Consider the following 25,137-nt stretch of genomic DNA (forward strand, 5'->3'; position numbering starts at 1 on the left):
TAGGATCTCAGAAAGTAGCAATGATTAAGCATATTTAGTGAACTATTATACAATTTTCGTACAATTAGGTAATCAGTTCTGGTACAAGCTTAGAGTAGAACTCACTTTTAAAAACGGGCTTGAAATAAGAGAGTGCCCAAGAGTTTATATATACATGGTTAAGATTAGACTTAGCTCATGTGGAACACTAGGATCATAACATATCACCACGCTCCGTAGCTGACAACCACGGTGGCTTACTCTATCGACATTGGCAGCCATTTCCCTTTTGGCAGTTTCAACTTCCACGCATCTATCAATATTTAATAACTTAATGTTATGACCATGCATAGTACTAAAACATTTTAATTCGGCCTATAAGTGACCTCCTTCGTGGCTCGACAATAAAGTCGTAGCTCATTCACTCCCATACTCGACATGGTGGCTAATTCTAATATCAAATGATATAAATTTGAGATAAAACTCATCCATAAAAAGTAGCTTGTAAAGAAATGGTGTTCAAAAGCTTATACTTAACCCATATGAAACACTAGAATAGTAACATTTTCACATCATCAAATTATATGACAGTCGCTCACCAGTCTACTAAATAACATTACTCACATTAATTTTTTTTAAAAGTAAGATAATCTTATGGCAGTGAAAACTTAGGTTGCAAGAAAAATTGCAGTAACACAATCAAGCTACCAAGTATCCAATCTTCCAGAATGGACCTATAAGTGCAGCATCATGATTTTGCCTAGATTTTCAAACAGGGAAACTGATCATTTATGAATAGATAGCTTTAAAAAAAATCCCAACCCATTTGCAATAAAGGAGAATTACATCTTTTTTCCCCACTTTCCTTTCATAGAATGTCTGTTCATTGTCTCATATGTAGCAAAATATCATGTGATTCTTCCATGCTTAAATCAAGAACAATACAATTGAGATGTGATTCTTCCATGCTTAAATCAAGAACAATATAATTGAGATAAGGTCAGAAACACAGAGAATAGCATTAGATTGTGAATACGAAACAAACTGAACATTGAATAGACAAGAAAATTAACAAATATATATCTGTCAAAATCCAACTTTTGGATGAAATTAAAGAAAAAGCACCTAGAAACACCCAACAAAGGCACTCACTACAGCATCACAAAGTGCACTTTTCTCTAAACAGTTCATCATTTATACAGATTAGCAGACAAAGCTAACATTATTAAGACTTGAGTGAGTGGGAGTGGTGGGGAGTGGAATCTTTTGAGCAACTTTTTCTTCTTATTGCAACTTTTCTTTTTCACTTGTTTCGAGGTCCGCTTTTCCATACACATCTTTATTTCTATCTACCCTCACAGGTATTCTTTAATGGAAATTCGAGAGAATAATAAAAATAAATAAATAAAAAAGCGATGGGTGGTGAGAAAAGTGCCACCGAAAGCCAAATTATTTACCAGACCAAACAGAAATGATACGACGGAGGAGCTAGCTTCAGAGATAATCTACTTGCCACCTGCAAAAGAAATACAAGAAAAAGAGTTCTGAGATTTGGGTGCTTTTCAAAGAACAAAATGGTCAAACAAGAAAAAGAAGAAAGTTTTGGCATACCTTTTCCGCTTTCGCACAGTTTATTTAAGAAGGAAATGAATACTATGATCAATGCAACCGCCGCTATGAGCCCGATTATTATTGCAAGCGTCTTCTCAACTTCATCATCATTGTTATTATCATCACCATTATCTATGTACACCCATCAACAATATCAAACAATTAGAATAAATCTTAAATTGTAGTTATATTCATAACAAATGGTATGATTGACAACCTTAAAATCACTCGTAATTGCCGTCATTTGAGAAAGTGTTGAAGTTAAGTCTTATATTTGTATTTGTATTTTCCCTCTGCTTCATTTTGTGCATAATAGAAATGATGCTCTGTTTTTTTTTTTTTTAACAATGCTCTGTTTTTGAACATGTAGAGCATTAACTTGTTGATTTGGGGCATCAGCATCGGATTCTTTCTCTGTTCCTAATTAATGAGACACTTATTCTTAGTGGGGAGTCGTATGCCTTTACAGAAGAAAGTGCAGGAACTTTGGCACTGGAAATATGTTCCAATCAGCCAAAGGTAAGTTGTTTCAGCAAAATCATAATCAAAACCCACCCCCAAACACAACTTAAAATTGGGATTGCCTTTTCCCTTTCTTTCATTCAATAGTCATTATACCAAGAAACTCGGAATTAAATAGAAAAGTGAAAGAAACAGAAAAAGACTTATGGGTGCTTCGGTGTTGATACCTGCGTCCACCACTAAAAAAACAGCATATTATGATTAGATCTTACATTCTTATTGATGTTATTCTTTGAAAAAAAAGCTCTGTGGCAAGTAACATGTGTTTATATGTTAAAGAACACATGTCACTTTTTCAGACCGATTTGTTTGCAGTTAATTTCTGTTGTCGATCTGCTTAATATATGAGTCATGACACTCCAAGAATCAACGTATTCCAAAACAAACTCACTGATTAGATATAATTAAAACAACTATTTAAAGTCTCCCACACTCATAATTAATACGCCCCCCCAACCCCCCCCCCCCCAAAAAAATAAAAATAAAAATGACAGAAACCTTCTTGAATAATTTGAACTTACCCAAATCACCATGCAAAGTCGCAATTCACACGTACTAATTTACACATTCAATGAAGTGAAAGCCAAATTCAAAATTATCCAGGAGGGGGGCTTAATTAAGTAAAATCATTAGAGTGGGACTATAATTTCGACCAAAGAACCAACAAAGAACCGAAAATGATCAGAAACCACCGTCCGGGGTGGCGAAACCGCTTACCCTTTCCGCTGTGCGAGTGAACGCCGCCTTCCGAGTAGCGCACGTAACACTTGGCCAAGAACATGTCGCCCCACGCGGCGGGCCCACACTCGGTCTTCAGCCGTCCGATCGCGTCCCCCAAGCAATCCGTGCACTCGCTCGGACTCAAATCCCCCACGCACTGAGCCACACCCTGGAGATCCCCGGAGGTACCAGCCCGGTAGGTCTTGTAGGGCCCTCCATCACCGGCCCCTAAGGACGCCAGCACAGCATCTCTCCCAGTCAACGTGTTGGAGTCATAACCAATCGGCGGCCCACACTTCTTGACGACCACAGTTTTGTCCTCCACACCCAAAAAGGTGGTGTTGTCGTACTTGACGAGGCACCCGTCGAGCTGCAACGCGCCGCCGCACGAGTCAATGCAGAGCGTGCCGAGCTGAGTGACGGCGCCGGCGACGCAGCGGGCGCAGTCGTTTCCCTGGAGGTCGCCGCGGCACTGGAAGAGGCCGTAGACGGTGTCCTGTGGGTCGGAACCGATGGTGGTGAAGTTGTTGTAGGAGGTGTACATGGCTGAGTTAACTAGGGAGGTGAGGATCGAGTTCAGGTTGTTTACGTAGGGCGAGCCCGGCATGTACTTCAGCTGGGAGCACCCGCCGAAGACGAAGGAGTCTATGGCGGAAGTTGATGGGGTTGCGAGGGTTGAGATGGTGAGAAGGAAAACGCAGAGAGAGGACAGAGAAACAGCTCTATTGCTCGCAGACATCTTTCTGTCTGTGAGGAAAAACTTGGAGAGAGAGAGAGAGAGAGAGAGAGAGAGAGAGAGCTCTTTGGAAGAGAATATGTTGCTTTGGAGAGAATTTACGTAAGGGAGTGAGTAACTTGATGAATGGGTGAGACATGATTGTTTTGAAGCCAGATGGTGCAACTAGAAGGTTTCATTGGAATTCAAATTTTTTTTTTTTTTTTTTTATTTTTCAATATGAAAAAGTTAAATTTTTAAAAACATAATTAAATTTGGTATAATTATAGTTTAACATTTAAAATTATAAATTACTCTTTAAAATATTTAGTTTTAAAAAAAAAACCTCATTGTCGGTAATTTGAAAACACATATATTTGCATTTTTAAATCGCAACTTTTTAAAAATGTAATTTCCAAACAAACTATTATTTTTTGAAATTTGATATAATCCCACCTTATATATATATATATATTATTTTAGGGGGTGTTTGGAAGGTGGGACTAGAATAAGGGAATGGTAGTGAACAGGGATGAGTTATTAGGATTTGTATGCAATGGAAAAAAACAACGTAAGATTAAATATGTGAACCTTCGAAGAGGTTTCATATTTTCATTTGAAAAAAAGAAAAAGAAAAGGACTAAATTAAAGTCTTGTCTCCTCTCGGGTGTAAAATTATGGGTTAAATATATACTATTATTCCCAATAAAACAATTTGTATGAATGATCAAATTGAGCATAATTAATGGGATTTGGAATCATGCACTGTACAGTGCACAAACCGTAGAGGCCTAAGTCAATTATGGATAAGGGTTTGGTAATAGTTGACCACGATGCATCGTAGCGTGGTCGTGACGTTACCTAATCCGAGATATATGGACCCTTCCTACAACATCAAAATGATCAACTTATTACAAATGGAGACAGACGACCATACTTTTTCTCTCAATATTGAAGTTAAAAGGGATGGAAAAGACTTATAGCATTGGACCGAAAATTAGTTGGTCGATCTCAGGCTAGGGCTCCAAACTTGAGTGGTAAGCCTCGTGTAAAAGGTGAGGTGGGCCCGAGGTTCTACCGGGCCGCTAAGGCCGTGAGTCAGTGATGGATTTTTTTCAAAAAAAAAAAATTAGGTAAAAAATAAAAATCTAGTTTACTGACTCTTACCAAAATTATTTTTTAGCTTCTGCCCATAAAAACTTTTGGCTCCATCCTTGGGCTAAGGGTAAAGCATGATACTCCTTAAAAATAAAATAAAACAATTAAAAATTAAAATGTTTTGTACGTATACGAAGTTGGGCACCAATGGTAATAGGATCAAAGGTAGGTTGAGTTGAAAATTGCAGAAGGTTTAATTAGATTATGAAAAGAAAGAAAATAAAAGAAAAGGTGAATGAAACCCGACAAATTAAAATTAGGTTCAATGATTTCGTTGGTAATAAGTAGGAAAAAAAATTAAGAAAAAAAAAGGGGAGCCACAGACAAAAATTAAGTCGTAATGATAGACATAATTTATATGATACGATCTATCGATATCTAACACGTCCTTATTAATTATATATAGAATCTAGAAAAAAGTAATTACTTTATTGTTTCATTCTTTGCTCTCAACGACTCTCTCTCTCTCTCTCTCTCTGCAGAGCAGGCCCACAAAAGGCATCCATAGTTGGTCGATCTTGTTTCTATATATGTATGTATATATACCACACCAATCTCTCAATATGCTGACAATAGTTATTAACTTGGATGAATAAAATATAGATTAGCATGTGTTTATATTTACTTTTAAATTTATTTTTAAAAAATAAAGAGAGAAATTAAATATGAACCGTTGAAAAAATTATAATATATTTTTTTTTTTTGCACCATCTAAGCGAAATCTAGAAGAGACCTGCTATTCCTCTCTCTCTTTTTTCAAATCCATCATTGGACCCGGAAGTGCCATCTACAGATCCAATGAAGGATTTAAAAAAAAATATATGGATTGAGGTGGATGAGAGACGAAAAATATCATTTCTCAATACATAAATTGTATATTACGTATTAAAATATTGATTAAATAATTAAATTTAGTTATTTCTATAAACTTAAACTTTTAACGGTATAAAAGCAGAAGTTTTAAATTTGAACATTAACTTTATTATTTATTTCTTATTTTCAATTAATTAAATATAAGGTTAAATACATATTTGCCCCCTGTGTTTTACGACCTTTATTTTTTGTTCCCTCAGTTTCACTTTTTATCAAATTTGGTACCTGTGTTATATGAAAAGACGAAAATGGTACCTTCGTGTAATTTTCCGTCCAAAACTAACGTCCACCCACAGCATTTTCTATCATGTTGTTGTCTAGATGTTGTTGGAAACGATGTGTAAAGAATTGAGTTTTAAGTTTCAAATTTTTAGTACCTAATGATATGGGTGGACATTAGTTTTAGACGGAAAATCAGACGGATGTACCATACTGACGTATGATTCCATAAATGATAGCTTTACTAGCTGACGCGCGTGGTCCCAAAGGCAAAGTAGGTTTCGTGACTTTTAAAAGTAAACGCCTCTTCGCTGACCCTTCTTTTCTATCTTTTTCCTATGCATGCCAGTAGGGGTAGGAATCTGAAAGGATTATTAATTATATAGAAATTAATTAGATTATTAATTATATAGTAATTACTACATTTTAAAACTATTATCCCAATAAATTAGATCAATATTGAAGAAGCCGCTTCTTCCTCAATTCTCACCCCAAAGTGCCATTTTGATCATTAGAGGTGTACATCGGGTGGATATTAACCGTAAGTATTCATTATATGTAATTATATGCAACTATTCGTTATTTGTATATGAAAATGCGAGTACGGTTAGCAAAAATATTATTTGTATATGCGGATGAGAATAACAATTTTAAGGTATGCGGATGCGATTAATAACTGCATCTGCATACTTTTTATATATAATATAAATTCACCACGGCCTGAAGATGGAGAAAGATTGATCACGACCGGACCATGGGTGGGTCTCCATGGCAAGGGGAAGTTGGGGTCCGCAGCCATGGCCATGAAAGTTAGTCCTCCGTGTCCATGACCTCCTCCTCCAAGGCCAACCTATATATATGGTTTACAATTTTTTAGCATATAAGAGGGATAATTGTATTTTTTGACATATGATGTTGGGGTATAATGGTACAAAAATGTCAATATTGATTACGTACATGGAGAATTTTCCCTCCAATTTAATAGAAAATATTAACGGGAACTTGGTTTCAACAATGGGAAAGATCTCTCCAATTTTTTTTTTATTATTATTATTTTTTAAAAAAAAAAAAAAAAAAAAGGGAGAATTTCGTTTTCCACAGTGGGAAAGATCACATTGAAATCGACTAAATTGGAGCTGCTGAAGAGAAACTACATGACTTCGTGTCGATGTCTAGTGAGATAGGTCTCCATTAAGGAGCATAAAAGTAAAGAGAAAAAAAGAAAAAAAAAAAGAAGAAGATATACCCATGACCATAAACCAGGTTACTCCGTAAGGAAGGGATCGAGTACATGCGCGTGGGGAAGGAGGAGGAAATGGAGGTGTGCAGAGAAAGGAAAGTGGGAAGGGGAGGGGGAGAAGCGAATCTGGTCGGCTTTGGTTAAACACGACCAAATCCATCGACCAAGGATGGTCGGAGGTGGGGTGCGTGGGGGATATGCATAAGGAGAAGAGGCTAGGGGAGTGGCTTGAAAATGCTGCTAGTACTGATCGATGGAAGGCAAATGGTACGTGGCCGGAGGTGAAAGGCTTAGCACAGTGGCGAAGGCAGAAGACGGTGGTTCGAAACACTAGCAAAAAATTAAGGAGATCGATCGAGAGTGGAAAGAAAAAAAGGGTTGGGGAATTGAAGGAGGCCGGAACTGAATGTTTGTAGCTAGTTACCCACATTTTTCTTTAATAGGGAATTATTGCAATATCTTTTGTCTATTAATAACTAGGCCGTACGTACGTACATGTTTGATACACGGAATGACTATTCTATTAAAAAAATAAATAGTTATTATTGAAAATTAAAGAAGTCTATTCGTTAGTTTGGCTATAACACTAATAATTAGTTTATATGTTTGATGGAAAGCATATGAAATGGATTGATGTCCACGTTGTGGAAAAGAGGATTCCGTTCTCCATCTAGCTATGTCATTATATGCTTAAAAGTATTTCTTATATATTGAAGACATGCATATAGAATTGACTGACTCCAACTCCTAGACGAGACGACAATGTCGTATTTATCATTGACTCCGACACTCCGTAAGACACGCAAACATGTAACAAGCTTTAACTATATCTATCTTGTGGAGGAGCAAGCAGAGTCGGTGGTCCATGCAGTGCATGCATGTTCCATAAAAGAAAAAGAAAGGGAAAATAATTAAATGGAATTAAGCGGGAAGAAAGGTCGTCGTTATATTCAATTATTAAGTACTTGCATGTGTTTTATTTTTCTGAAGTCTTGAGAATATGTGTTAAGGTTTTTTTGCCCAAATTAAACTTCCGACCAAGACATTGTCATTTTGCCCTGCAGATAAGGTTTCTCACCAGCACCGCACGTACAGCTTCATGCTTTCGATCAAGACCCACATTTGTGTCTCTAGCTAGATTGGAGCTGGCGAGCTTCATCTCATAATGCGGTGGTTAAAAGATTTTATTTAATAATTATATAATATCCTTGTTAACATACTAGATTCGTCACCCATTTTAAAAGCTTCAATCACTACGCTAATTAGATATATGAAATTTGTTGGTATAGTAACCGCTCACCGGGAGGAAGAACTGCAAGAAAAGAACAAGGTTAGAGAGTTCGTCGGGGGTGAATTTGGCGACGCTCAAATCAGTTTAGTAAAGTAGGAGGGAAATTTGGTGGAGTAATAGTAGGGTTGATTAAGCATATCTGAATGAATACCTTTCTTAATTCCTCGGACTTTAAGAATTACCGCCAATAGTAACCTGCTTTTGATGTTGAGATTCATTTTCCAAGTTTGTTAGTGGAGCACATGGTGTGAACAGGCTGTTGGCTGAGCTTGCGGAGTAGAGAATCAGCTATCGAGAGTTATACTTTGACGAGAATGGACTCAGATCCTCGCTAGCTCTTTGGGTCGTAGGCCACCGGGCCTTTTAGGCTCTAGCTGTGGGTCGCCAGCCCCTTAGGCCCTTCAGCTATATATGGGTTGTCGGCTCTCTTGACAAATTCAGTAAATGACTTATCAGTGATCTTCTAATTCTCTTGAATGACTTGAGCCAATAGTCATTCATAGAATTTGTCAAGTAGATGCATGAGTTGGTAATTGAACCCTCCAAATTTTATTGCATAAAAGTACAATTTATGTGTGGAGATTCACCGGGAGAGATGTATCGCTTTCAAAGAAATTGCATTTAATACAAGCAAAACTATTGAGAAGATTAAGACTAATGATATGAATGAAAATGAAATCATCACACTTGAGAAAATTCTTCAATTAATGGACCAAAATGATTTTGCATTGACTTGGAGTAAACTATAATAAATTGACACTGATATTTATTATTTCTGCTCAGAAAAAAATAAAGAAAGTGATATATTGTATTTATAAATAAGACAAAAAAAAAAAAAAAAAAAAAAAAAATGTAAAGCTTTTGCTCCGGTGGAAAACAACTGCTAACTTCCAAATTCAGTAAGAATGTTGAGAGAATTGTTCGGCCCCAAAATATCTTTTACGCTGTCATCAATTGTGTCGGAATTTGAATAAATTATTGGATCTTTTTGTGTCGGGTCCCATAAATGAGTTGGGCTTGGATTATTTTGTACATTAACTAGTCCTGGCCCAGCCCAGCAAAAGCACTCAGTGTCAACGATCTCTCCAAGCTCTTCGGCCGAAAATTAAAAAAACTAAAAAACACAAAGGTTCTTCAACGAGTAGACTATTATTGCTCTAATGCCCTCTTCATTTTAAGTAAATTTTATTGTTTATATTTATTTTTATTTTCTTTTGTATTTTAATAGTATACAAGATGTCTCATTATTTAAAAAATTTAAATAACATAACAATATATACATCATTAAATCTGAAATAATGCTACGTATCGGATGTAAATGATTTTCCTTCATAAAAAGTCGAGTAATGAAACAAACTTCCATATCATTGCTCTTTTATCTGTGAAATTTAATATAGACTATGAAATGAATTTTTTTCACGTCATTTTATTTTATTTTATTTTTTAAAAAAATAAAATGACAATATACTCATCATGTGACATTTTTAAATGATGTAATAATATATTTATCATGTGGCAACAATACATTATTAGATCTATTAAAAAGTAAGTGCGAAGCATATGTTATTAAAAAAACATTTATTTTTCACATATTAATGACACATATCACTCTTAGGAGTTGATTTGTATGAAAATTTTTATAAACTATCTATAAAAAATTTATCTCCAAAATATAATATGAACCCTAAAATAAATTCTAAGATATCGCCATCTATGAATTCTTCATGGAGGAGTGTCATATATATATGGAGTACGATAGCTTCTAATCAATGAAGAAGGTGTAAATTAATGAGTCAGTTCAATGTAATTTATCTCATGGATCAGCCCATCTTCGAAAAATGCAAAGTCAATGAAACTTTCATGCATAGGGAAAGTGAAAATTAAAAGTTGGGAAAAATAGCAAATATCACATTTGCCCCTTGACATAAACATCAATTTAATTCTGGCATTTTCAGTTTGAATACTTTGCCTCCCACAAATAGTTATGTGATCATAAATCAAGTATTTTGTTAAAAATTATCTGTTAAATCCAACATGGTAAAATTTTAAATAATATGACTAATTTTAATTACTCATCATCGTACTGTGCAGTCTGTATAACACCTCCAAAATTAAATAATTGTATTTACTTAGCTAAGAGGGTTATTGGCAATTTCCTCAGTTCAATAAACTGGCAATTGACTGGCGAAGTTACCATAAAACTAAATTACAGTAAAAAGGGGCACGCAGAAATGGAAATCATAATCTGAGATTTAGTCCTAAATTTATCATCATAACAGCATGTATCATCAGCTTGAACTCAGAGCTTCCAAATAGACACTACTATATAATTAAATTCTATTTACCCAATCCAGACAATATGAGTCATCTGCTTGGCATCTTCATCTAGAGAATTCCTCACTCTATCCTCAGGAGACCTGCTAACCTGTAAAACACTAGGGTGTTTCATAGTGGAAGAGAAATAAATGCATACGTCCACGACACAATAAATAAATAATTACAAAAATGACTATTCAATGAGCCTTGAGTAACAATCTTATGCCTTTGAAATCTTAGACGTGAATTTTCACAAATGATGTGTATTGCTTCAGTTATTTTACCTACATAGAAATTTATTTTGAAGAACCGATGGGCGTAATATTAGTAACAATACTAAAATTTTAATGCAGAAAAAACATTCTACATATTATATAAGTCATAGTTATTCTCTATATGGTCTACCCATGATATTACCCATTTCCACTAGGATTGGCGCTGTCCCAAAGGACTTGTAATACAACATCGGTGCCCCAGATATTGTACGCTACCGTCCATTACTAGTTGCTCGACCTAGTTCGACCTCAGGTGGCCCATGCCGCTAATGATGTCTATCTACAGTGACCACCACTCAAGCATAGTTGTATCGGTTACAAGAACCATCGGATCCAAGGCTAAACATCATTCCAAGTAACCTCTGTGACCATAGGGTTAAGCCCATATAGTAAGCCCATGGCTGTTCTACCACACGTACCGGTGTACCATGTCATACGATGCAAATATTATTCATTTGTTGACACTATAAAATAAGTATTACTCATCACAAAGCAATATAACAATAGTAGGCTCTTAGCATAATTTATTACAACAAAAATGTGCTCAGTCAACTGACATATTGCACGTCAAAATGATACCAATTTTGTAAGTATTTACTTACATCAAACGCCTATCCAAAGGCTCAGACCTTTCAAACTCTTGCTACTGTGAAATCACGACCTAATATTAAAGAAAACACTACAAGAGTTCTAACCCATGCACGGAAAACCCTAAATATGACTTAAGCATTCTAACCTATCATTAAAACCCTAAGTGTAAACTCCTTTTTAATAAGATATTTCATTTTAAGAGAGATGAATTATGAACACACCATGATACGTTTAAGATTCATTACAACACATGGTTAGGATGCTAGCATTATGAAGAAAGAGTTTAAAGTTTAGGGTTGACCTCAAATGAAACTGAGCAACACCAAAAGTCACTTATTCTCTCTCTAAAATCACTCTGTCACTTAAGAAATAAGATAGTAAGGATGCATGGATGTGGAGACATCTAAGAGTCATGGTGGTGGTTTACATAGACCAGTTTAGAGGAGACAAGGCCGAATGAAGTGGATAGTAGGTTAAAATTACTTTTCAGGTATCATTGAATGTTTAGTGTACGATCTCGAACGCTTGGTGTACTATTCAAAAAAAGAGGAAGGGGTCCATATCGAACTTTCCAAAGATGCTTCGAACTTTCGATGTACTGTTTTGAACACACGCATAAGTAGTCCACATTGAACGTTCCGAAGATGCTTCTAACTTTCGATGGGAGTCCATATCAAACTTTCTAAGGGCTCTTTGAGCATTTGATTAGGGTTTATTTTAAAGGAAATTATTATTATTATTTGTAATTCGATAGGTAGTCTTAAAAGATTACTGACATAACATCATTATGGTAATTCAGAATTTTAGTTACTTAAAAATTAGATTGTTGGGGTATTACATACTGGGCTGATGTTGCTTAAATCTCCATCTCTCCTAATATTCAAAGCCTATAAATAGATATGTCTATGGTTCTTCAGAAAGTAAGAAACTACTTCAGTTCTTTAGTTTTTACTAAGAACTAATATTCTTGAGTTAACTTTCGAGAATAAGTTTAAGTTTTGAAGAGGAAGTTGAGAGTCCACTTTCTTGGTTATGACCAGTCATTGGTGAGAAGATCTGAAGGTCTCATCACATGTTTTCGTCAAGGAGCAAGTAGTTTAATCTTGCCCATAAAGCCAAGGAGTGGCCGAATTCTTCGAGTAAGTATTCTAATCTTGCCCATAAAGCCAAGGAGTGGCCGAATTCTTCGAGTAAGTATTCTATGTTTTGCAATTTATTTTAAAATAGGATAATTCTTCACCTATTCTTCATTAAATTCTTTATTGGCTTAGGAATTTTACTTTACGCTGCGCAAACATATTTTTGCAAACTAATTTCCAATAGTTCATATTGTGATTGTAGATATCAAATTGCTATCTTTATGTCCTAAGTGAAAGTCTTCCGCTGCAAACTCTCTTCGGGGAGGATGAAATCCCTGTAGTCTTTATTCTAGAAAAAATAAGACTGTGAGACAAACCATAAAGTTAATTATCAGTTAGTTAATTTCACAGGAGTGTCGTACAAGAGTCAAGGATCTCATAGATGATGATACAAGATGGTGGAATGAGTCACTATAATGGAGATTTTTACCGAGAAGAGGCCGGAAAAATTTGTAGTATGCTCATATCCAATGGAAAATTAATTTGGAGTGGAATGTCAATTGGGAATTTTTCTGTGAAAAGTGCTTACCATTTGGGAAAAGAGATGCTCATGTAGGCATCAAGGGAATGCTCTAGAACCTATGAGTATAGCACAATCAAGAAGAATTTATGGGTGTTAAATGTTCTCGGAGTAGTAACAGTTTTTCTATGGAAGGCATGTAATAGTTTGCTGCTGACCAAAGAAAATCTTTTAAAAAAAGTGATGCCAGACCCATTGTGCCCAATTTGCAAGATGGAAATGGAATCTACATATCATATTTAATGGCGTTGTCCGTCTTCTTGTGATCTATGGGGAGAATTTCCTAAGAAAATCTAAAAATGTTCAAGTGGTGAGGATGATTTCCTCCAGGTAATAGATGAGCTCCTGTACAAACTTGAAAAGGAAGATGTTGAGTTATTGGCTATAGAGGCTCAGAGGATATGGCTTCGTCGAAATGCAGTGTTCTTTGAGGGTGATTGCAAAAACCAAGATAGAATGTCAAAAATGCTAAGGAGACTGCAGAGGATTTCTATATGGCAGATTAGAAGGACAAAACTAAGGCGGATGGCATGCCAAATATGGTTGTCCAATGGTGGAAGGCCACCTTGGGAGGTCTACAAAATTAATTGGGACGTAAAAATTGACAAGCCTTGAAAAAATTATAGGTATTGGCTTAATTGTCAGAGACAATGCGGGGGAGGTATTGGCTAGAATGAGTACATCTAGGCCGTATATCACTAACCCGACCATGGCGGAGGCTTATGCGGCAAGGAAGGTAGTGCTTTTTGGGCATAGATCTGGGTCTCCATTATATCATACTGGAAGGCGACACCCTAGAGGTTGTACAAGCTTTTAAAAAAGAAGATCAATTATGGCAGAGATATGGCCGTTTGATTGAGGACTCTATGATTATTCTGCACAGTCTTCAATTATGGATTGTGAGGGCATGCAAGAAGGGAAGTAAATATGGTGGCCCATCATTTGGAGAAAACAGCTATCCAAAACTCCGACGAGAAAATTTGGATGGAAGAGTACCTTGTGTTTATCCATGATATTGTAACGAAACAAGTGTATGATCTGTATTATTTGAATGAAAGACTAATAATTCACTTCCAAAAAATAATGTATGTATCCTCTATCGTCTATCAAAATTACATAACAATCATTCTTCCTTCTTCCTTAATATACGTGCTTCAATATGCCTATAAAGTGTCATTTACAAGTTTTAGTTGTAAGCATTTAAAATTCGGTTTAATATGCTTACAAAATTAGAAAAATCTTGTTAATTCAAGATAACATATACTTTAACCGTCAATGTTGTGACATATTCCACATACCAATATAGTGGCATATTAAAGCGCCTATATATATACTAAGGAAGAATGATTACTTTTGTAATTTAGGTGGATGGTAAAGGATGTACTTATTCTACATATAACGTCTAATTCCTTTAGACATGGCTTTCGGTTCGCGGAATTTAATATTCTCCTGACATTCACATTCTCATGAATGTGATGCTCAAAATCTAGATTTAGGAATATGACTATACTCACGTTTGGAAATAACTAGGAATCTAAGAAGATTCTCGGGAATATAAGATTCCATGCATGTTTGCTTCACCCCTAGGCATTTATGAATTATTTTTATTTTCAAAATATCATTATATTTCTCTATTCAAGTGCATAAGACTGTTTGATACAAAATTATTTAAAAGTTAAATAAAAAACGGCAGGGAAGAAAAAAATAATATATATATGGGAAAACTTCAATTTACCCCCATGAAGTTGTCACCGATTTGCAATTCTATCACCAATGTTTCAATTTTGTTAATTGCACCCCATTAAGTTTCAGAAATTTTCAATTTAAGGATTCCGTCCAATTGATCCGTTAGACTTAACGAAATTTGACCCACGTGCTGCGCACCTGCTCTTTTTGGACGTAACTTGACAAAATTGCCCTCTTTAAAACGCAGTGTTTCGTTTATAAAGAAGGTGACAAAATTGCCTTCAACTCATAGAGCAACGACCTTGTACTCCTCCAATGGATTCAACCATGTCCTCCGAAGAATTTCAAACCCTTTCCTCCGATTCTGCGATTGAGCCGCCGCATCAAGAGCAGAGCAAGAAAGCGGCCAAGAAGGAAGCCGCCAAGGAAGAGAAGCTGTGCCACCGCCTTCATGAACTACATGCACATATAATGGTGATGCAAGTTGAGTAGTCTTAATTTATAGATAATTATATAAGGTTGGATGCAAACATTGGGAGCATGACGCACACAGATAGTGCAAGTGGGAAACTAACATATTGGTTGAGCCTCTGTTCATGCAACAGCCCACGTATTCAGACCAGAAGCCTCTGTTTTAGTTGCGTGTGACAGGGGTGAACAGAGCACATCACAGTGGTGATTTTGTTCGGATGATGCTTGCTTCCTTCTGAGCAAATATGTCTAGCATGCAAATATATAATCTGTTATGATACAAAGAAGATGACAAACACAAATATGTCCAACAACAACGACAGAAAATCGTTAACGTTTGTGCCCTCGGAGTTGGAACTGCTATAGTCTGGGTTGCATGCATCAGAAAATTGGTTTTGTTTTGGTGTGTCCCTGAAAAAGAAAAAGGATCCCACTCGACTCTAAACCCTGATCCTCCGCCGGCAATAAAGTGAAAATTAAACTTTCAGCTTCTACTTGGACTTTGTACTCGATCATCTTGGTGGGTGGCCTTTAACTATTCCATTTTGCCTTTTTCTACCACCACCCTTTTATCCTCTCTTGCTGTTCTTTATTTTATTACCTTTTGCTTTTTTCTCCTTCACTTGTTACTCTATTGGCCTCCTTTCTCTTTCCCTTTTCTTTCTCGTCAATCCTCATTCTCTTTGCCCTTCTTCACCTATTATCTCAACTCTCTCCCTCACTTTTTCAAGATCAATATGCTACATATATTCAAAGGATTGATCACACTGGCCATCTATTGAACCCGCATTTTATACCAACTTAACGCTAAACCAAATTCTACAACTTAACTCGAATAACATGTTTTGACAGTAAATTTGCTAACACTAAAACCTTAACAGTTTTATATGAGGAAAATGATTTATTCCTTAACATTTTGGATATAAATCCATTACTAAATCATCAGGAAGCTGAAAACGCAGTTCTAGAAGACATGGTATATTTCTGATTCTCTGAACCTTGCATTCAGTAAAACTAGGACCCATAACAGCACATCTATCACTAGATATGCACAATGTTCAGTAAAATAGCGTATAACAATCAGAGAGGCATTGGACACGTAGACAACATCATACACGAGGAGGGTTCTTCGTGTTGTATAGATGGTCCTGGAGGGTCCCACTTTCCATGAAATCATACACGAGGATCATCTCACCTTGATCATTGCAATATCTAATCAACGGCACAAGATTAACGTGCCGAAGCTGGGAGAGCAGCTTGATTTTGGTCCAAAAATCGCGGACCCCCCTGCTCCGAAGACCGGTTCAACCGTTTGATCGCAACTCTGGTAAACCCACTGTCGATGTATCCTTTGTAGACGTCACAACTCTGGTGTTTGTGGAACATGATCTCTTGGAGCATGGGACCCACGAGGACCTGGGCTTGCTAGTAGTAGAGCCAGAGTCCTTCACCCTTGTATTTCGCCGGTAAGCGAAGAAACAAATAGCAAAAATGGCTAACATACGCTGCCAACAACACCTCCTATGAGTGATGAGCTCGAGGCTTTGAGTCGGCTGAACGAGCTGGAGGATGGCGTACCAGTTGGGTTGGCCGTCGGCGATCCGGGAGACGTGTGGAGAATGGATGGTGGTGGGTTTGCATGGGGGTTGGATGAAGAAGACAATGACGTACGTGGAGTTGAGTTTTTTTTTATTTTGGTATTTTATCAAAACGATGCGTTTTTGTAACAACTGAGGGCATTTTTGTCAACTTTTTTTTAAAAAAGGCATGTGTGAGGCACGTGGGGTCACATCCATCTCTTTAGACGGATCCATTGGACGGAATCCTTAAATTGAAAATTTCTGAAACTTAATGGGGTGCAATTAACAAAATTGAAACATTGATGATAGAATTGCAAATCGGTGACAACTTCATGGAGGTAAATTGAAGTTTTCCCTATATATATATATATATATATATATATATAGAATGTTGATTTATTTTCTTTATTTTTCATTTACCAATAAACCTAGCCATTTCCTTTTCTGAGAAATAAAATAGTTCTTCACTTATATACATATTTTATGCTCATTTCCATTTTTATGGAATTAAATATTAGGTAAATGTATAATAAATTCTTAAGTCAGAGCGCGATTTGAAATTGGTTCATCACTTTTTAATTTTGAAAAATGTACTTTAACTTTTTCGTGTTTTTGAATTGGGTTCCTTTTCCGTCCAATTTCGCTAGTTCCGTTAGTACCATGTATCTCTTTTCGCTACGCCATGTTAAAATATACATATATTTTTTAAAAAATAAATTAAAAATTAAAAATTAAAAAGAAAGAATGGGGGTGGCTGCCACCCCTTCTTTTTTTCTCTTGGAAGAGCTCTCGCTCGAAGCCGACGAACCACATGGGGCACATCGTGAAATTTATAAAACTATAGGGGTATCTATTGGAAAATTTAATTTTGGAAAATGTACTTTAACTTTTTCGCGTTTTTGAATTGGGTTCCTTTTCCGTCCAATTTCGCTGGTTCCATTAGTACCATGTATCTCTTTTCGCTACGCCATGTTAAAATATATATATTTTTTTAAAAAAATAAATTAAAAAATAAAAATTAAAAAGAAAGAATGGGGGTGGCTGCCACCCCTTCTTTTTTTTCTCTTGGAAGAGCTCTCGCTCGAAGTCGACGAACCACATGGGGCACATCGTGAAATTTATAAAACTATAGGGGTATCTATTGGAAAATTTAATTTTGGAAAATGTACTTTAACTTTTTCGCGTTTTTGAATTGGGTTCCTTTTCCGTCCAATTTCGCTGGTTCCGTTAGTACCATGTATCTCTTTTCGCTACACCATGTTAAAATATATATATTTTTTTTAAAAAATAAATTAAAAATTAAAAATTAAAAAGAAAGAATAGGGGTGGCTGCCACCCCTTCTTTTTTTCTCTTGGAAGAGGTCTCGCTCGAAGCCGACGAACCACATGGGGCACATCGTGAAATTTATAAAACTATAGGGGTATTTATTGGAAAAAAAAATGTGGTTCTTAATTTTAAGGCTTTTTTAAAAAAAAAAAAATTATGGAAAAATATATAGGGGTGGCTCAGCCACCTCCATTTGGCTTGGAGGTGGGTCAGCCACCCCTATTAGGCCTGGGAGTGGCCGATCGGCCAATCTGGGGGTGGCCAAACCACCCTCGTGGCCGACCAACCCCATAAGCCACCCCCATAATTTTTTTTCCTTAAAATTAAGAACCATATTTTTTTCTTTTACAATTGATACCCCTGTAGTTTTAAAAATTTCACGATGTGCCCCATGTAGTTTTAATAAGTACCGAAAATAATACTTTTTTTTTTTTTTGTAATTATATCACAAATGGTACTTTGTACACAAACAATATTTGGTATATTTGGTATGCCTGTTTTGAACCAAAAGTAACCTATATGCCTGTCGTGTATCAAAGTAATATGTTGACAAGAATTGAACCCTTCATAAAATAAAAAAAATAAAAATAAAAAAATAAAAAATGCTATCAGTCCTGTGTAACAATTGGAAACACAAAATAATCTGCGTGGCCAATTGATATAACCCAAAAAATGACCAAATGTTTGTTACTTAAACACAATTTTTTTTCCCAATGTATACTCCTGTGGTTTTATATATTTCATGATGTGCCCCCTGTAGTTTAAATAATTACCAGAAATGGTACCTTGGTTTTATAAATATATCACACATGGTACTTTGTACACAATTAATATATTTTTGTTCCCAAGGAATAGCTCAATCGGCTGGAGACCACGCCACATGAAATTGAAGTTACTAGTTTGAATCCACCCTCCTCTTATTGTGCGGATATGTCAAAAAATAAAATAAAATAAAATCAATATATTTTGTACCATATATATATATATATATATATATATATATATATATATATATATATATATATATATATATATATATATATATATATTATTTTAAAGATTTTTTTTAAAAAAAAATAAAAATAAAAATAAAAGTTGTTGGGGTAGCCGAGCCACCCCTTTAGGCCACATGGGGCGGCCGGCCACCCCTAATGGCCAAAGTGAGAGAAACCTTGGCCCTTGGGGGTGGCCGAACCACCCCCATGGGCCACGGGGGTGGGTCGGCCACCCCCAGACCGGCCGGTTTAGGGGTGGCCGACCCACCCCCAGGCCTAATGAGGGTGGCCGAGCAACCCCCGTGGCCCATGGGGGTGGTTTCAGCCAACCCCATTTTGACCCTTAGGGGTGGCCGAACCACCCCCATGGGCCACGGAGGTGGTTCGGCCACCCCTAGGCCTAATGGGGGTGGCCGACCCACCGCTAAGCCAAATGGGGGTGGTTTTGGCCACCCCCATGTGGCCCAAAGGGGTGGCTGAGCCACCCCAGAATTTATATATATATATAAAAGAAATCATTAAAATAATAATAAAGAAAAATGAAAGCTACGTCAGCGCTGAAGTGTATCAAGGGTACAGGTGTCGCGCATGCACGCCGACACTTGTAGGATGACGTGGCTGAACGTTAGTTTTGGACAGGAAATTAGACGGAGGTACCATTTTCGTTTTTTCATGTACCATATGTACCAAATTTGATAAAAAGTAAAACTGAGGGGGCAAAAAATAAAGGTCGTAAAGCACAGGGGGCAAATAAGTATTTAACCCTTTTTTTTTTTGGCTTTATAGACTTTCCATTTTCACCATTTTGTGCCCTAAAACGTGTTTCGATCGTATGTAAATTCTTAAACAAGTTTAAACATTTTTATCCACAATGTATTGATTACAAGGAAATTGTGATTGCTTGCATGGGAAGTATGTAAGCAAGAACATTGCGCATGTTTATAATAATACAACATATACATAATACATGCAATGGCGGCACGATGAAAATATGAAACTAATTATAAGAACATTACAACATCAAACGAACACTAATCAACATCAAACTCTCCACACATTTGAACTCCATTCAACATTAATTTGAAGCAATATGAATTGACACATTTAAACTACGTTGTTGTTCTTCTTGATCCATCCCATCAGGCCCCAGCTAGACCAGACGAGCAAACCAGCTAGCATGCATTTATTTAGACAACACTGCATCAACAACAACAACAAAAAAAATCATCCCACTATATATATATATATAACACTTACTAAATGTTTCCCACAATTCATCTACAGGAAAATATAAGGAATTTACAAATTAGATTACGCTTTCTTCTTGGACGATGATCTTTCCTTCTCCATCTGTTCAAACAAGCTTCCATCATAGACAGCTTTGACCGTTTGTTTTGGCAGTAATCCATTCTTGTCCTTGCACAGAATATACAGGATCTTCCATTCTGTCCAGCTAGCTAACCTACATTCATAAACATTTGTTTTTGAAGGACAAATTAATATCGTTCCAATTTGTCACCTTGAACAAAAAGGATAATTAAAGAAATATACCATCCTGCGTAGTCCTTGGGAACCCTGTTAGCCTTCAGCATCCCCATCAGTTCATCTGATGTTAAAGAGTTGGAATTTGTACGAGCATGCTTGCTGAAAATCTCTTCGAACTTCCCAGGAACAAACCTAGATCAAAGATTGATTAATTCACAAGATATTTAGATGAAAATCCCCAGGGAGGACCAAATTATGCTAATAAATCAAATTGATTTTACGCAAATGGAATATCAAATTATGCTCAAGTTCAACCCGCCATGTCAGTTTGAGTTGATCGATCAAAATCTCAATATGGGAGTTTTCTTTGGCAACTTGATTAATTTTAAATAGACTGCATCATTAATTACTACTTGATCATCAACCCTAGGAGGCTAGGAAGAAGTAATTATACAAATGGTATACAAATGCAAAATGACATTTTTTTTTTCCACTTTGAGGGGGCTAAGAACAGAAAAATATTAATTTTTTTGCCTGTCTATAACCTTTTTCTTATTTTTTATTGCCATTAAAACACCATGCCAGGCAAATTTCAGATGGGCTAGCATGCCAAGTTGCTAACAGTACGATACTAAAAGATTTGCTTGGGTTTGCGGTTTAAAAAAGTGAGATTAAAAAATAGAGATTTTAAAACGTGCAATTTAAAAACACAGTTAAGCGTTTGAAAAAATCACAATTTAACTTTTAAAATAATATGTTTTTAAAAACGCACCACATTGCCTAAGACTTGAAAACGCAGTTTTTTCTACGTTTTTAAACTTTAATTTAATTTTTTTTTAAATGCACTCGCAAACGATACACTTTCTATAATTTTGTTTAAAATTACCCTTTTAACTTGCAAAATTCCCAAATGCACTCTAAAAATTGAAAGGTACGTAGTGCCAAGGCATAATAAACATAGCATGTACCTTCCTTCACTGTCATAGACGCCAGAGTCGCTCCCATGTTTGGCTCTATGAATATTCTTAACCTCAATTGGAAAGAGCAGAGAAAGAGATTTTCCCTGCACAATAAGGAAGCTGGGTCAATCAATAAAGCAACAACAAAAATGACATTAACATAATAAATAAATAAATAAAATTGATAAAATAGGCAATCAAAATGCAAAATAATTAAATAGCACTAAATTAAAGCTGCATGTTGTGCATCAGTACTTGAAGTTTATTATACCTATACTCTGAAACCCATTTATTAAGGTAGCTAGAATCATTATTCAATATTCAGCCAGCTAAAACTTAAAAGGACCAAAATTTCTTATAAATTTGTTTGTACTTCTAAAGTAGCACGTATTCTTTAAATTATTAAAAAAGTGTTTAAAAAGTATATGTTATTAAAAAAAAAGAAAAAAATGTATTTTTTACATGACACATTTCATTTTTAGATGCTAATTAATTTGTAAGATATTTGTAACCTAAATTTGTTTACATGTCACTTAAAATATGTTGTGAGATGAAATAATGAGAAAGAAAGGATAAGAATAATTTTTCTTTACATTAATAATTTTAAAATGCATGATAATTTTTCTTTTAATTTATTGAGGAAGCTTTACACAGAAAATTATAAATAACCTTTCGTTTTTTTTTTTTTTTAAAAAAATAAAAAATAAAAAAATCTTTCTTCTCTTAGGAGTCCTCCAATTCACCCATGCATCTCAAGGTTTCCTACACATCTGAGAAATAAGTTTTAACTTTTTTAAAATAAATGGAAAAAGATGAGAGAAATGGGGATGGCAGATGGTACGGACAACGTTGATAATATTAGGTAGATCATTAAATAATATTATATTTTTTAAATTGTTTTAAAAATGTATATATGAACATACCTGTCAATTTGCTAAGGGTTTGTTTGGATTTACAATTTTAAAAAATACGATTTAAAAATAGCGATTTAAAATATGTGATTTGAAAAAGTGATTTTTAAAAACGTAGTTAAGCGTGTAGCAAAATCGCAGTTTGGCCTTTAAATCGCAAGTTAGCCTTTAAAATTTTGTGTTTTTTAAAAAGCATCCCCTTGGTTGCGATTTGAAAATGAAGTTTTTTGCGTTATCAAATCGCAGTTTTTTAAAAATACAATTTCTAAACGATTCATTTTTTACAAGTTGGTTTAAAATTACACTTTTTATCTATAAAATTACAATCTCAAATGCACTCTAATTCATTCTCTGTTCTCAAGTGGTAGCTCAATCGGTTAGGAATCACACCTCATACAGCGAAGATCACTAGTTCAAATTTTTCTTCTCCCTCTTGTGTAAACATGTTAAAAAAATAAATAAATAATTCATTCTCTCTTTACTTTTTTCTTACCGTCAAAAAAAAAAAAAAAAAATCAAAATATTAACAAACAACTTTCTTTTCTTTTTTACACTCACAAACAAAATTTAAAACACTTTTTACTCTTAAAATTAATTGTCAAACCCCACCGCCAACTATACCTTTCCCCCTATTAAGGCCTCAATGAAAGCTTTTAGTTTCTATCCATAAAAATATCAATTTCAATTGATTTTATTTTGTCTTTTTCTGACAGATATTTTTCGGGGCTCTTAAGCACCAGGCCCTGCAAGTGTGAAAAATGAAAAGACAAGAGTGGGGCCTTCTAAATTGATGTTTTGAAATTGGATGTCCCTACTATCTTCCCTTTTTCCTTTCCTTTTCTTTTTCTTTTTCTTTTTTTTTTTTTTTTTTTTTTTTCATCCTTCAAAAAATTGGTGTTTAAAAAAAAATTATTAAAATTGTATAATAATTATACAAATATCGTAAACACATCATATCTTAATTTTAAAAGTTATATCAATTTTAAGAGGATAAAAAAAATAAAAATATAACCTTTATCATTTCTCTTTAAAGTTTAAACTCTTCTCGAACTATATAAATGCTATTTAAGCAGGGACGGAGCTAAAAGTTCTTATGAATAGGAATCAGTGGCCAAAAGTAAGCTAAATTTTTATTTTTACCTTATATTTTTTTTTTAAAAAAAAAAAATTTCCACCTTTAATATTTTTTTTTTAAGGAAATTTGGGGGCCATGCCCCTGCCACCCCCTCTGGGTCCCTGTATTTAAGTAGAGATACCCGTCCATTCTTTGTATTTGTTATGTCCATCTCTTTTACAAATTAATTATTACTTTTGTGAAATTGTACATAAATATGCTTTCTATATATGAGTCAGACAAATTTAATAATTGATTTAAAGAAAAAAAAAACATTTCTCCTTAAATATAACAAATTAATCCGTGGAGAGGACACCTCATCCATGCCATAAACTTTTCTTTAGAAGAAAAGCCATAAACTTCTTTTTATCACCATGAAATCGGTATATTTTTTTGAAAAATAAGAAAAATAAATTGCGCAGCTGAGAATGATTAAAAAAAAAAAAGAAGCCAAAATAGAGAGAGAGAGAGAGAGAGGGCGTTACAGGACGGGTTTTCCGGCTGAGACCCACGTTGATGAAGACGGCAGCGAATGTGGAGAGAAAAAAACCACAGCCAATAGCACGAAAACCTGTAAAACAAAAAGAAAATCCCAATAAAAACCCACAAAAATTGTAAATAAATAAAAATAATATATATAATGAGAATGTGGGGATGAGGAACCTTGAAAAGTTTCGGAAGGATAAACTATGCCGTCGTGATTCCTATCAAAGAATGCAACATGTTTCTGCAGAACGTTCTGATCAGTGGGTATGATATGCTGATCACCACCTCCTGCGCGCGTTCATATATTTAACCGTTAACACGGACAATCATGTTATCTATACACACTCAATTCAAAAGAAAAGACAGAAATATTCAACTAATTAACACCAAAAAAATTAATAAAAGTTGTAGACCTTTCAGATTATAAGTGGAAGGTGGAGATGAGGAAGCCATAACTTGAATGAAATTAGGCAGAGAGAGAGAGAGAGAGAGAGAGAGAGGGGGAGAGAGATATTAAAGGGTTGGGTTGGGACCGTTGGGTTGGGTTGGGTTGAGAGCATAAAGCGACAAAGCTGAGATGCTACGAATACGAATGGAAGGAAGGAGAAGCGTATGGACTTTTAATAGATTCCAACAGCTATATAGAGTTAAGTGTAATTATCAACAGCTATATAGAGTGAGATTAAAGGGTACCTTTAGAGAAGATCTATATATATATATATATATATATATATATATATAGAGTGATATCTCTTCTATGCCAACGTGACTTATTCCATTTTAATGGCTGCTTTTGTGACCCCACCTCAATTATTAAAATTTACTCATTAAAACGTGTTCACACCGTGTCTGTACTAATGTGGCTGAGATATGCATTTCCAAAAAAATAAAAAAAATAACAAATAAGTGACTTAGCTCAAATATGCAATAGGCGAGAATAATGTTACTTTTTAT

General features: G+C 35.2%; 2 protein-coding genes across 3 annotated transcripts; both read right to left on the reverse strand.

The window, feature by feature from the left end:
* LOC133877188 (plasmodesmata-located protein 6) lies at positions 1–3,692 on the reverse strand. The gene is made up of 4 exons (XM_062315438.1): positions 2,830–3,692; positions 1,591–1,722; positions 1,437–1,495; positions 1–292 (listed from the first exon to the last, which is right to left on the reverse strand). Exons 1-3 carry the CDS (start codon positions 3,569–3,571, stop codon positions 1,485–1,487), a joined length of 885 nt encoding a protein of 294 aa, XP_062171422.1. The 5' UTR covers positions 3,572–3,692; the 3' UTR covers positions 1–292; positions 1,437–1,484.
* Positions 3,693–20,145: 16,453 nt separating this feature from the next.
* LOC133858692 (probable peroxygenase 4) lies at positions 20,146–24,861 on the reverse strand. 2 transcript variants are annotated; one of them, XM_062294163.1, is made up of 7 exons: positions 24,597–24,861; positions 24,361–24,471; positions 24,183–24,268; positions 21,682–21,776; positions 20,780–20,905; positions 20,544–20,690; positions 20,146–20,425 (listed from the first exon to the last, which is right to left on the reverse strand). In XM_062294163.1, exons 1-7 carry the CDS (start codon positions 24,634–24,636, stop codon positions 20,416–20,418), a joined length of 615 nt encoding a protein of 204 aa, XP_062150147.1. In that variant the 5' UTR covers positions 24,637–24,861; the 3' UTR covers positions 20,146–20,415. The 2 variants fall into 2 exon arrangements, with proteins under 2 accessions (XP_062150147.1, XP_062150148.1); XM_062294164.1 differs by having other exon boundaries at positions 20,532–20,690.
* Between the last annotated feature and the right edge of the window lie 276 nt (positions 24,862–25,137).

Source organism: Alnus glutinosa, chromosome 1 (genome assembly GCF_958979055.1).
Source record: "Alnus glutinosa chromosome 1, dhAlnGlut1.1, whole genome shotgun sequence".
Taxonomy (NCBI): domain Eukaryota; kingdom Viridiplantae; phylum Streptophyta; class Magnoliopsida; order Fagales; family Betulaceae; genus Alnus; species Alnus glutinosa.

Excerpts from the sequence above, each read along its gene's own strand:
- LOC133877188 (XM_062315438.1), bottom strand. The coding sequence starts at position 3,571 with ATGTCTGCGAGCAATAGAGCTGTTTCTCTGTCCTCTCTCTGCGTTTTC. Across the intron at positions 1,723-2,829 it reads TCACTCGCACAGCGGAAAGG|ATAATGGTGATGATAATAAC; the intron begins GTAAGCGGTTTC and ends GGGTGTACATAG.
- LOC133858692 (XM_062294163.1), bottom strand. The coding sequence starts at position 24,636 with ATGGCTTCCTCATCTCCACCTTCCACTTATAATCTGAAAG. Across the intron at positions 24,472-24,596 it reads TTCCACTTATAATCTGAAAG|GAGGTGGTGATCAGCATATC; the intron begins GTCTACAACTTT and ends GAACGCGCGCAG. Across the intron at positions 24,269-24,360 it reads TCCTTCCGAAACTTTTCAAG|GTTTTCGTGCTATTGGCTGT; the intron begins GTTCCTCATCCC and ends TTTGTTTTACAG.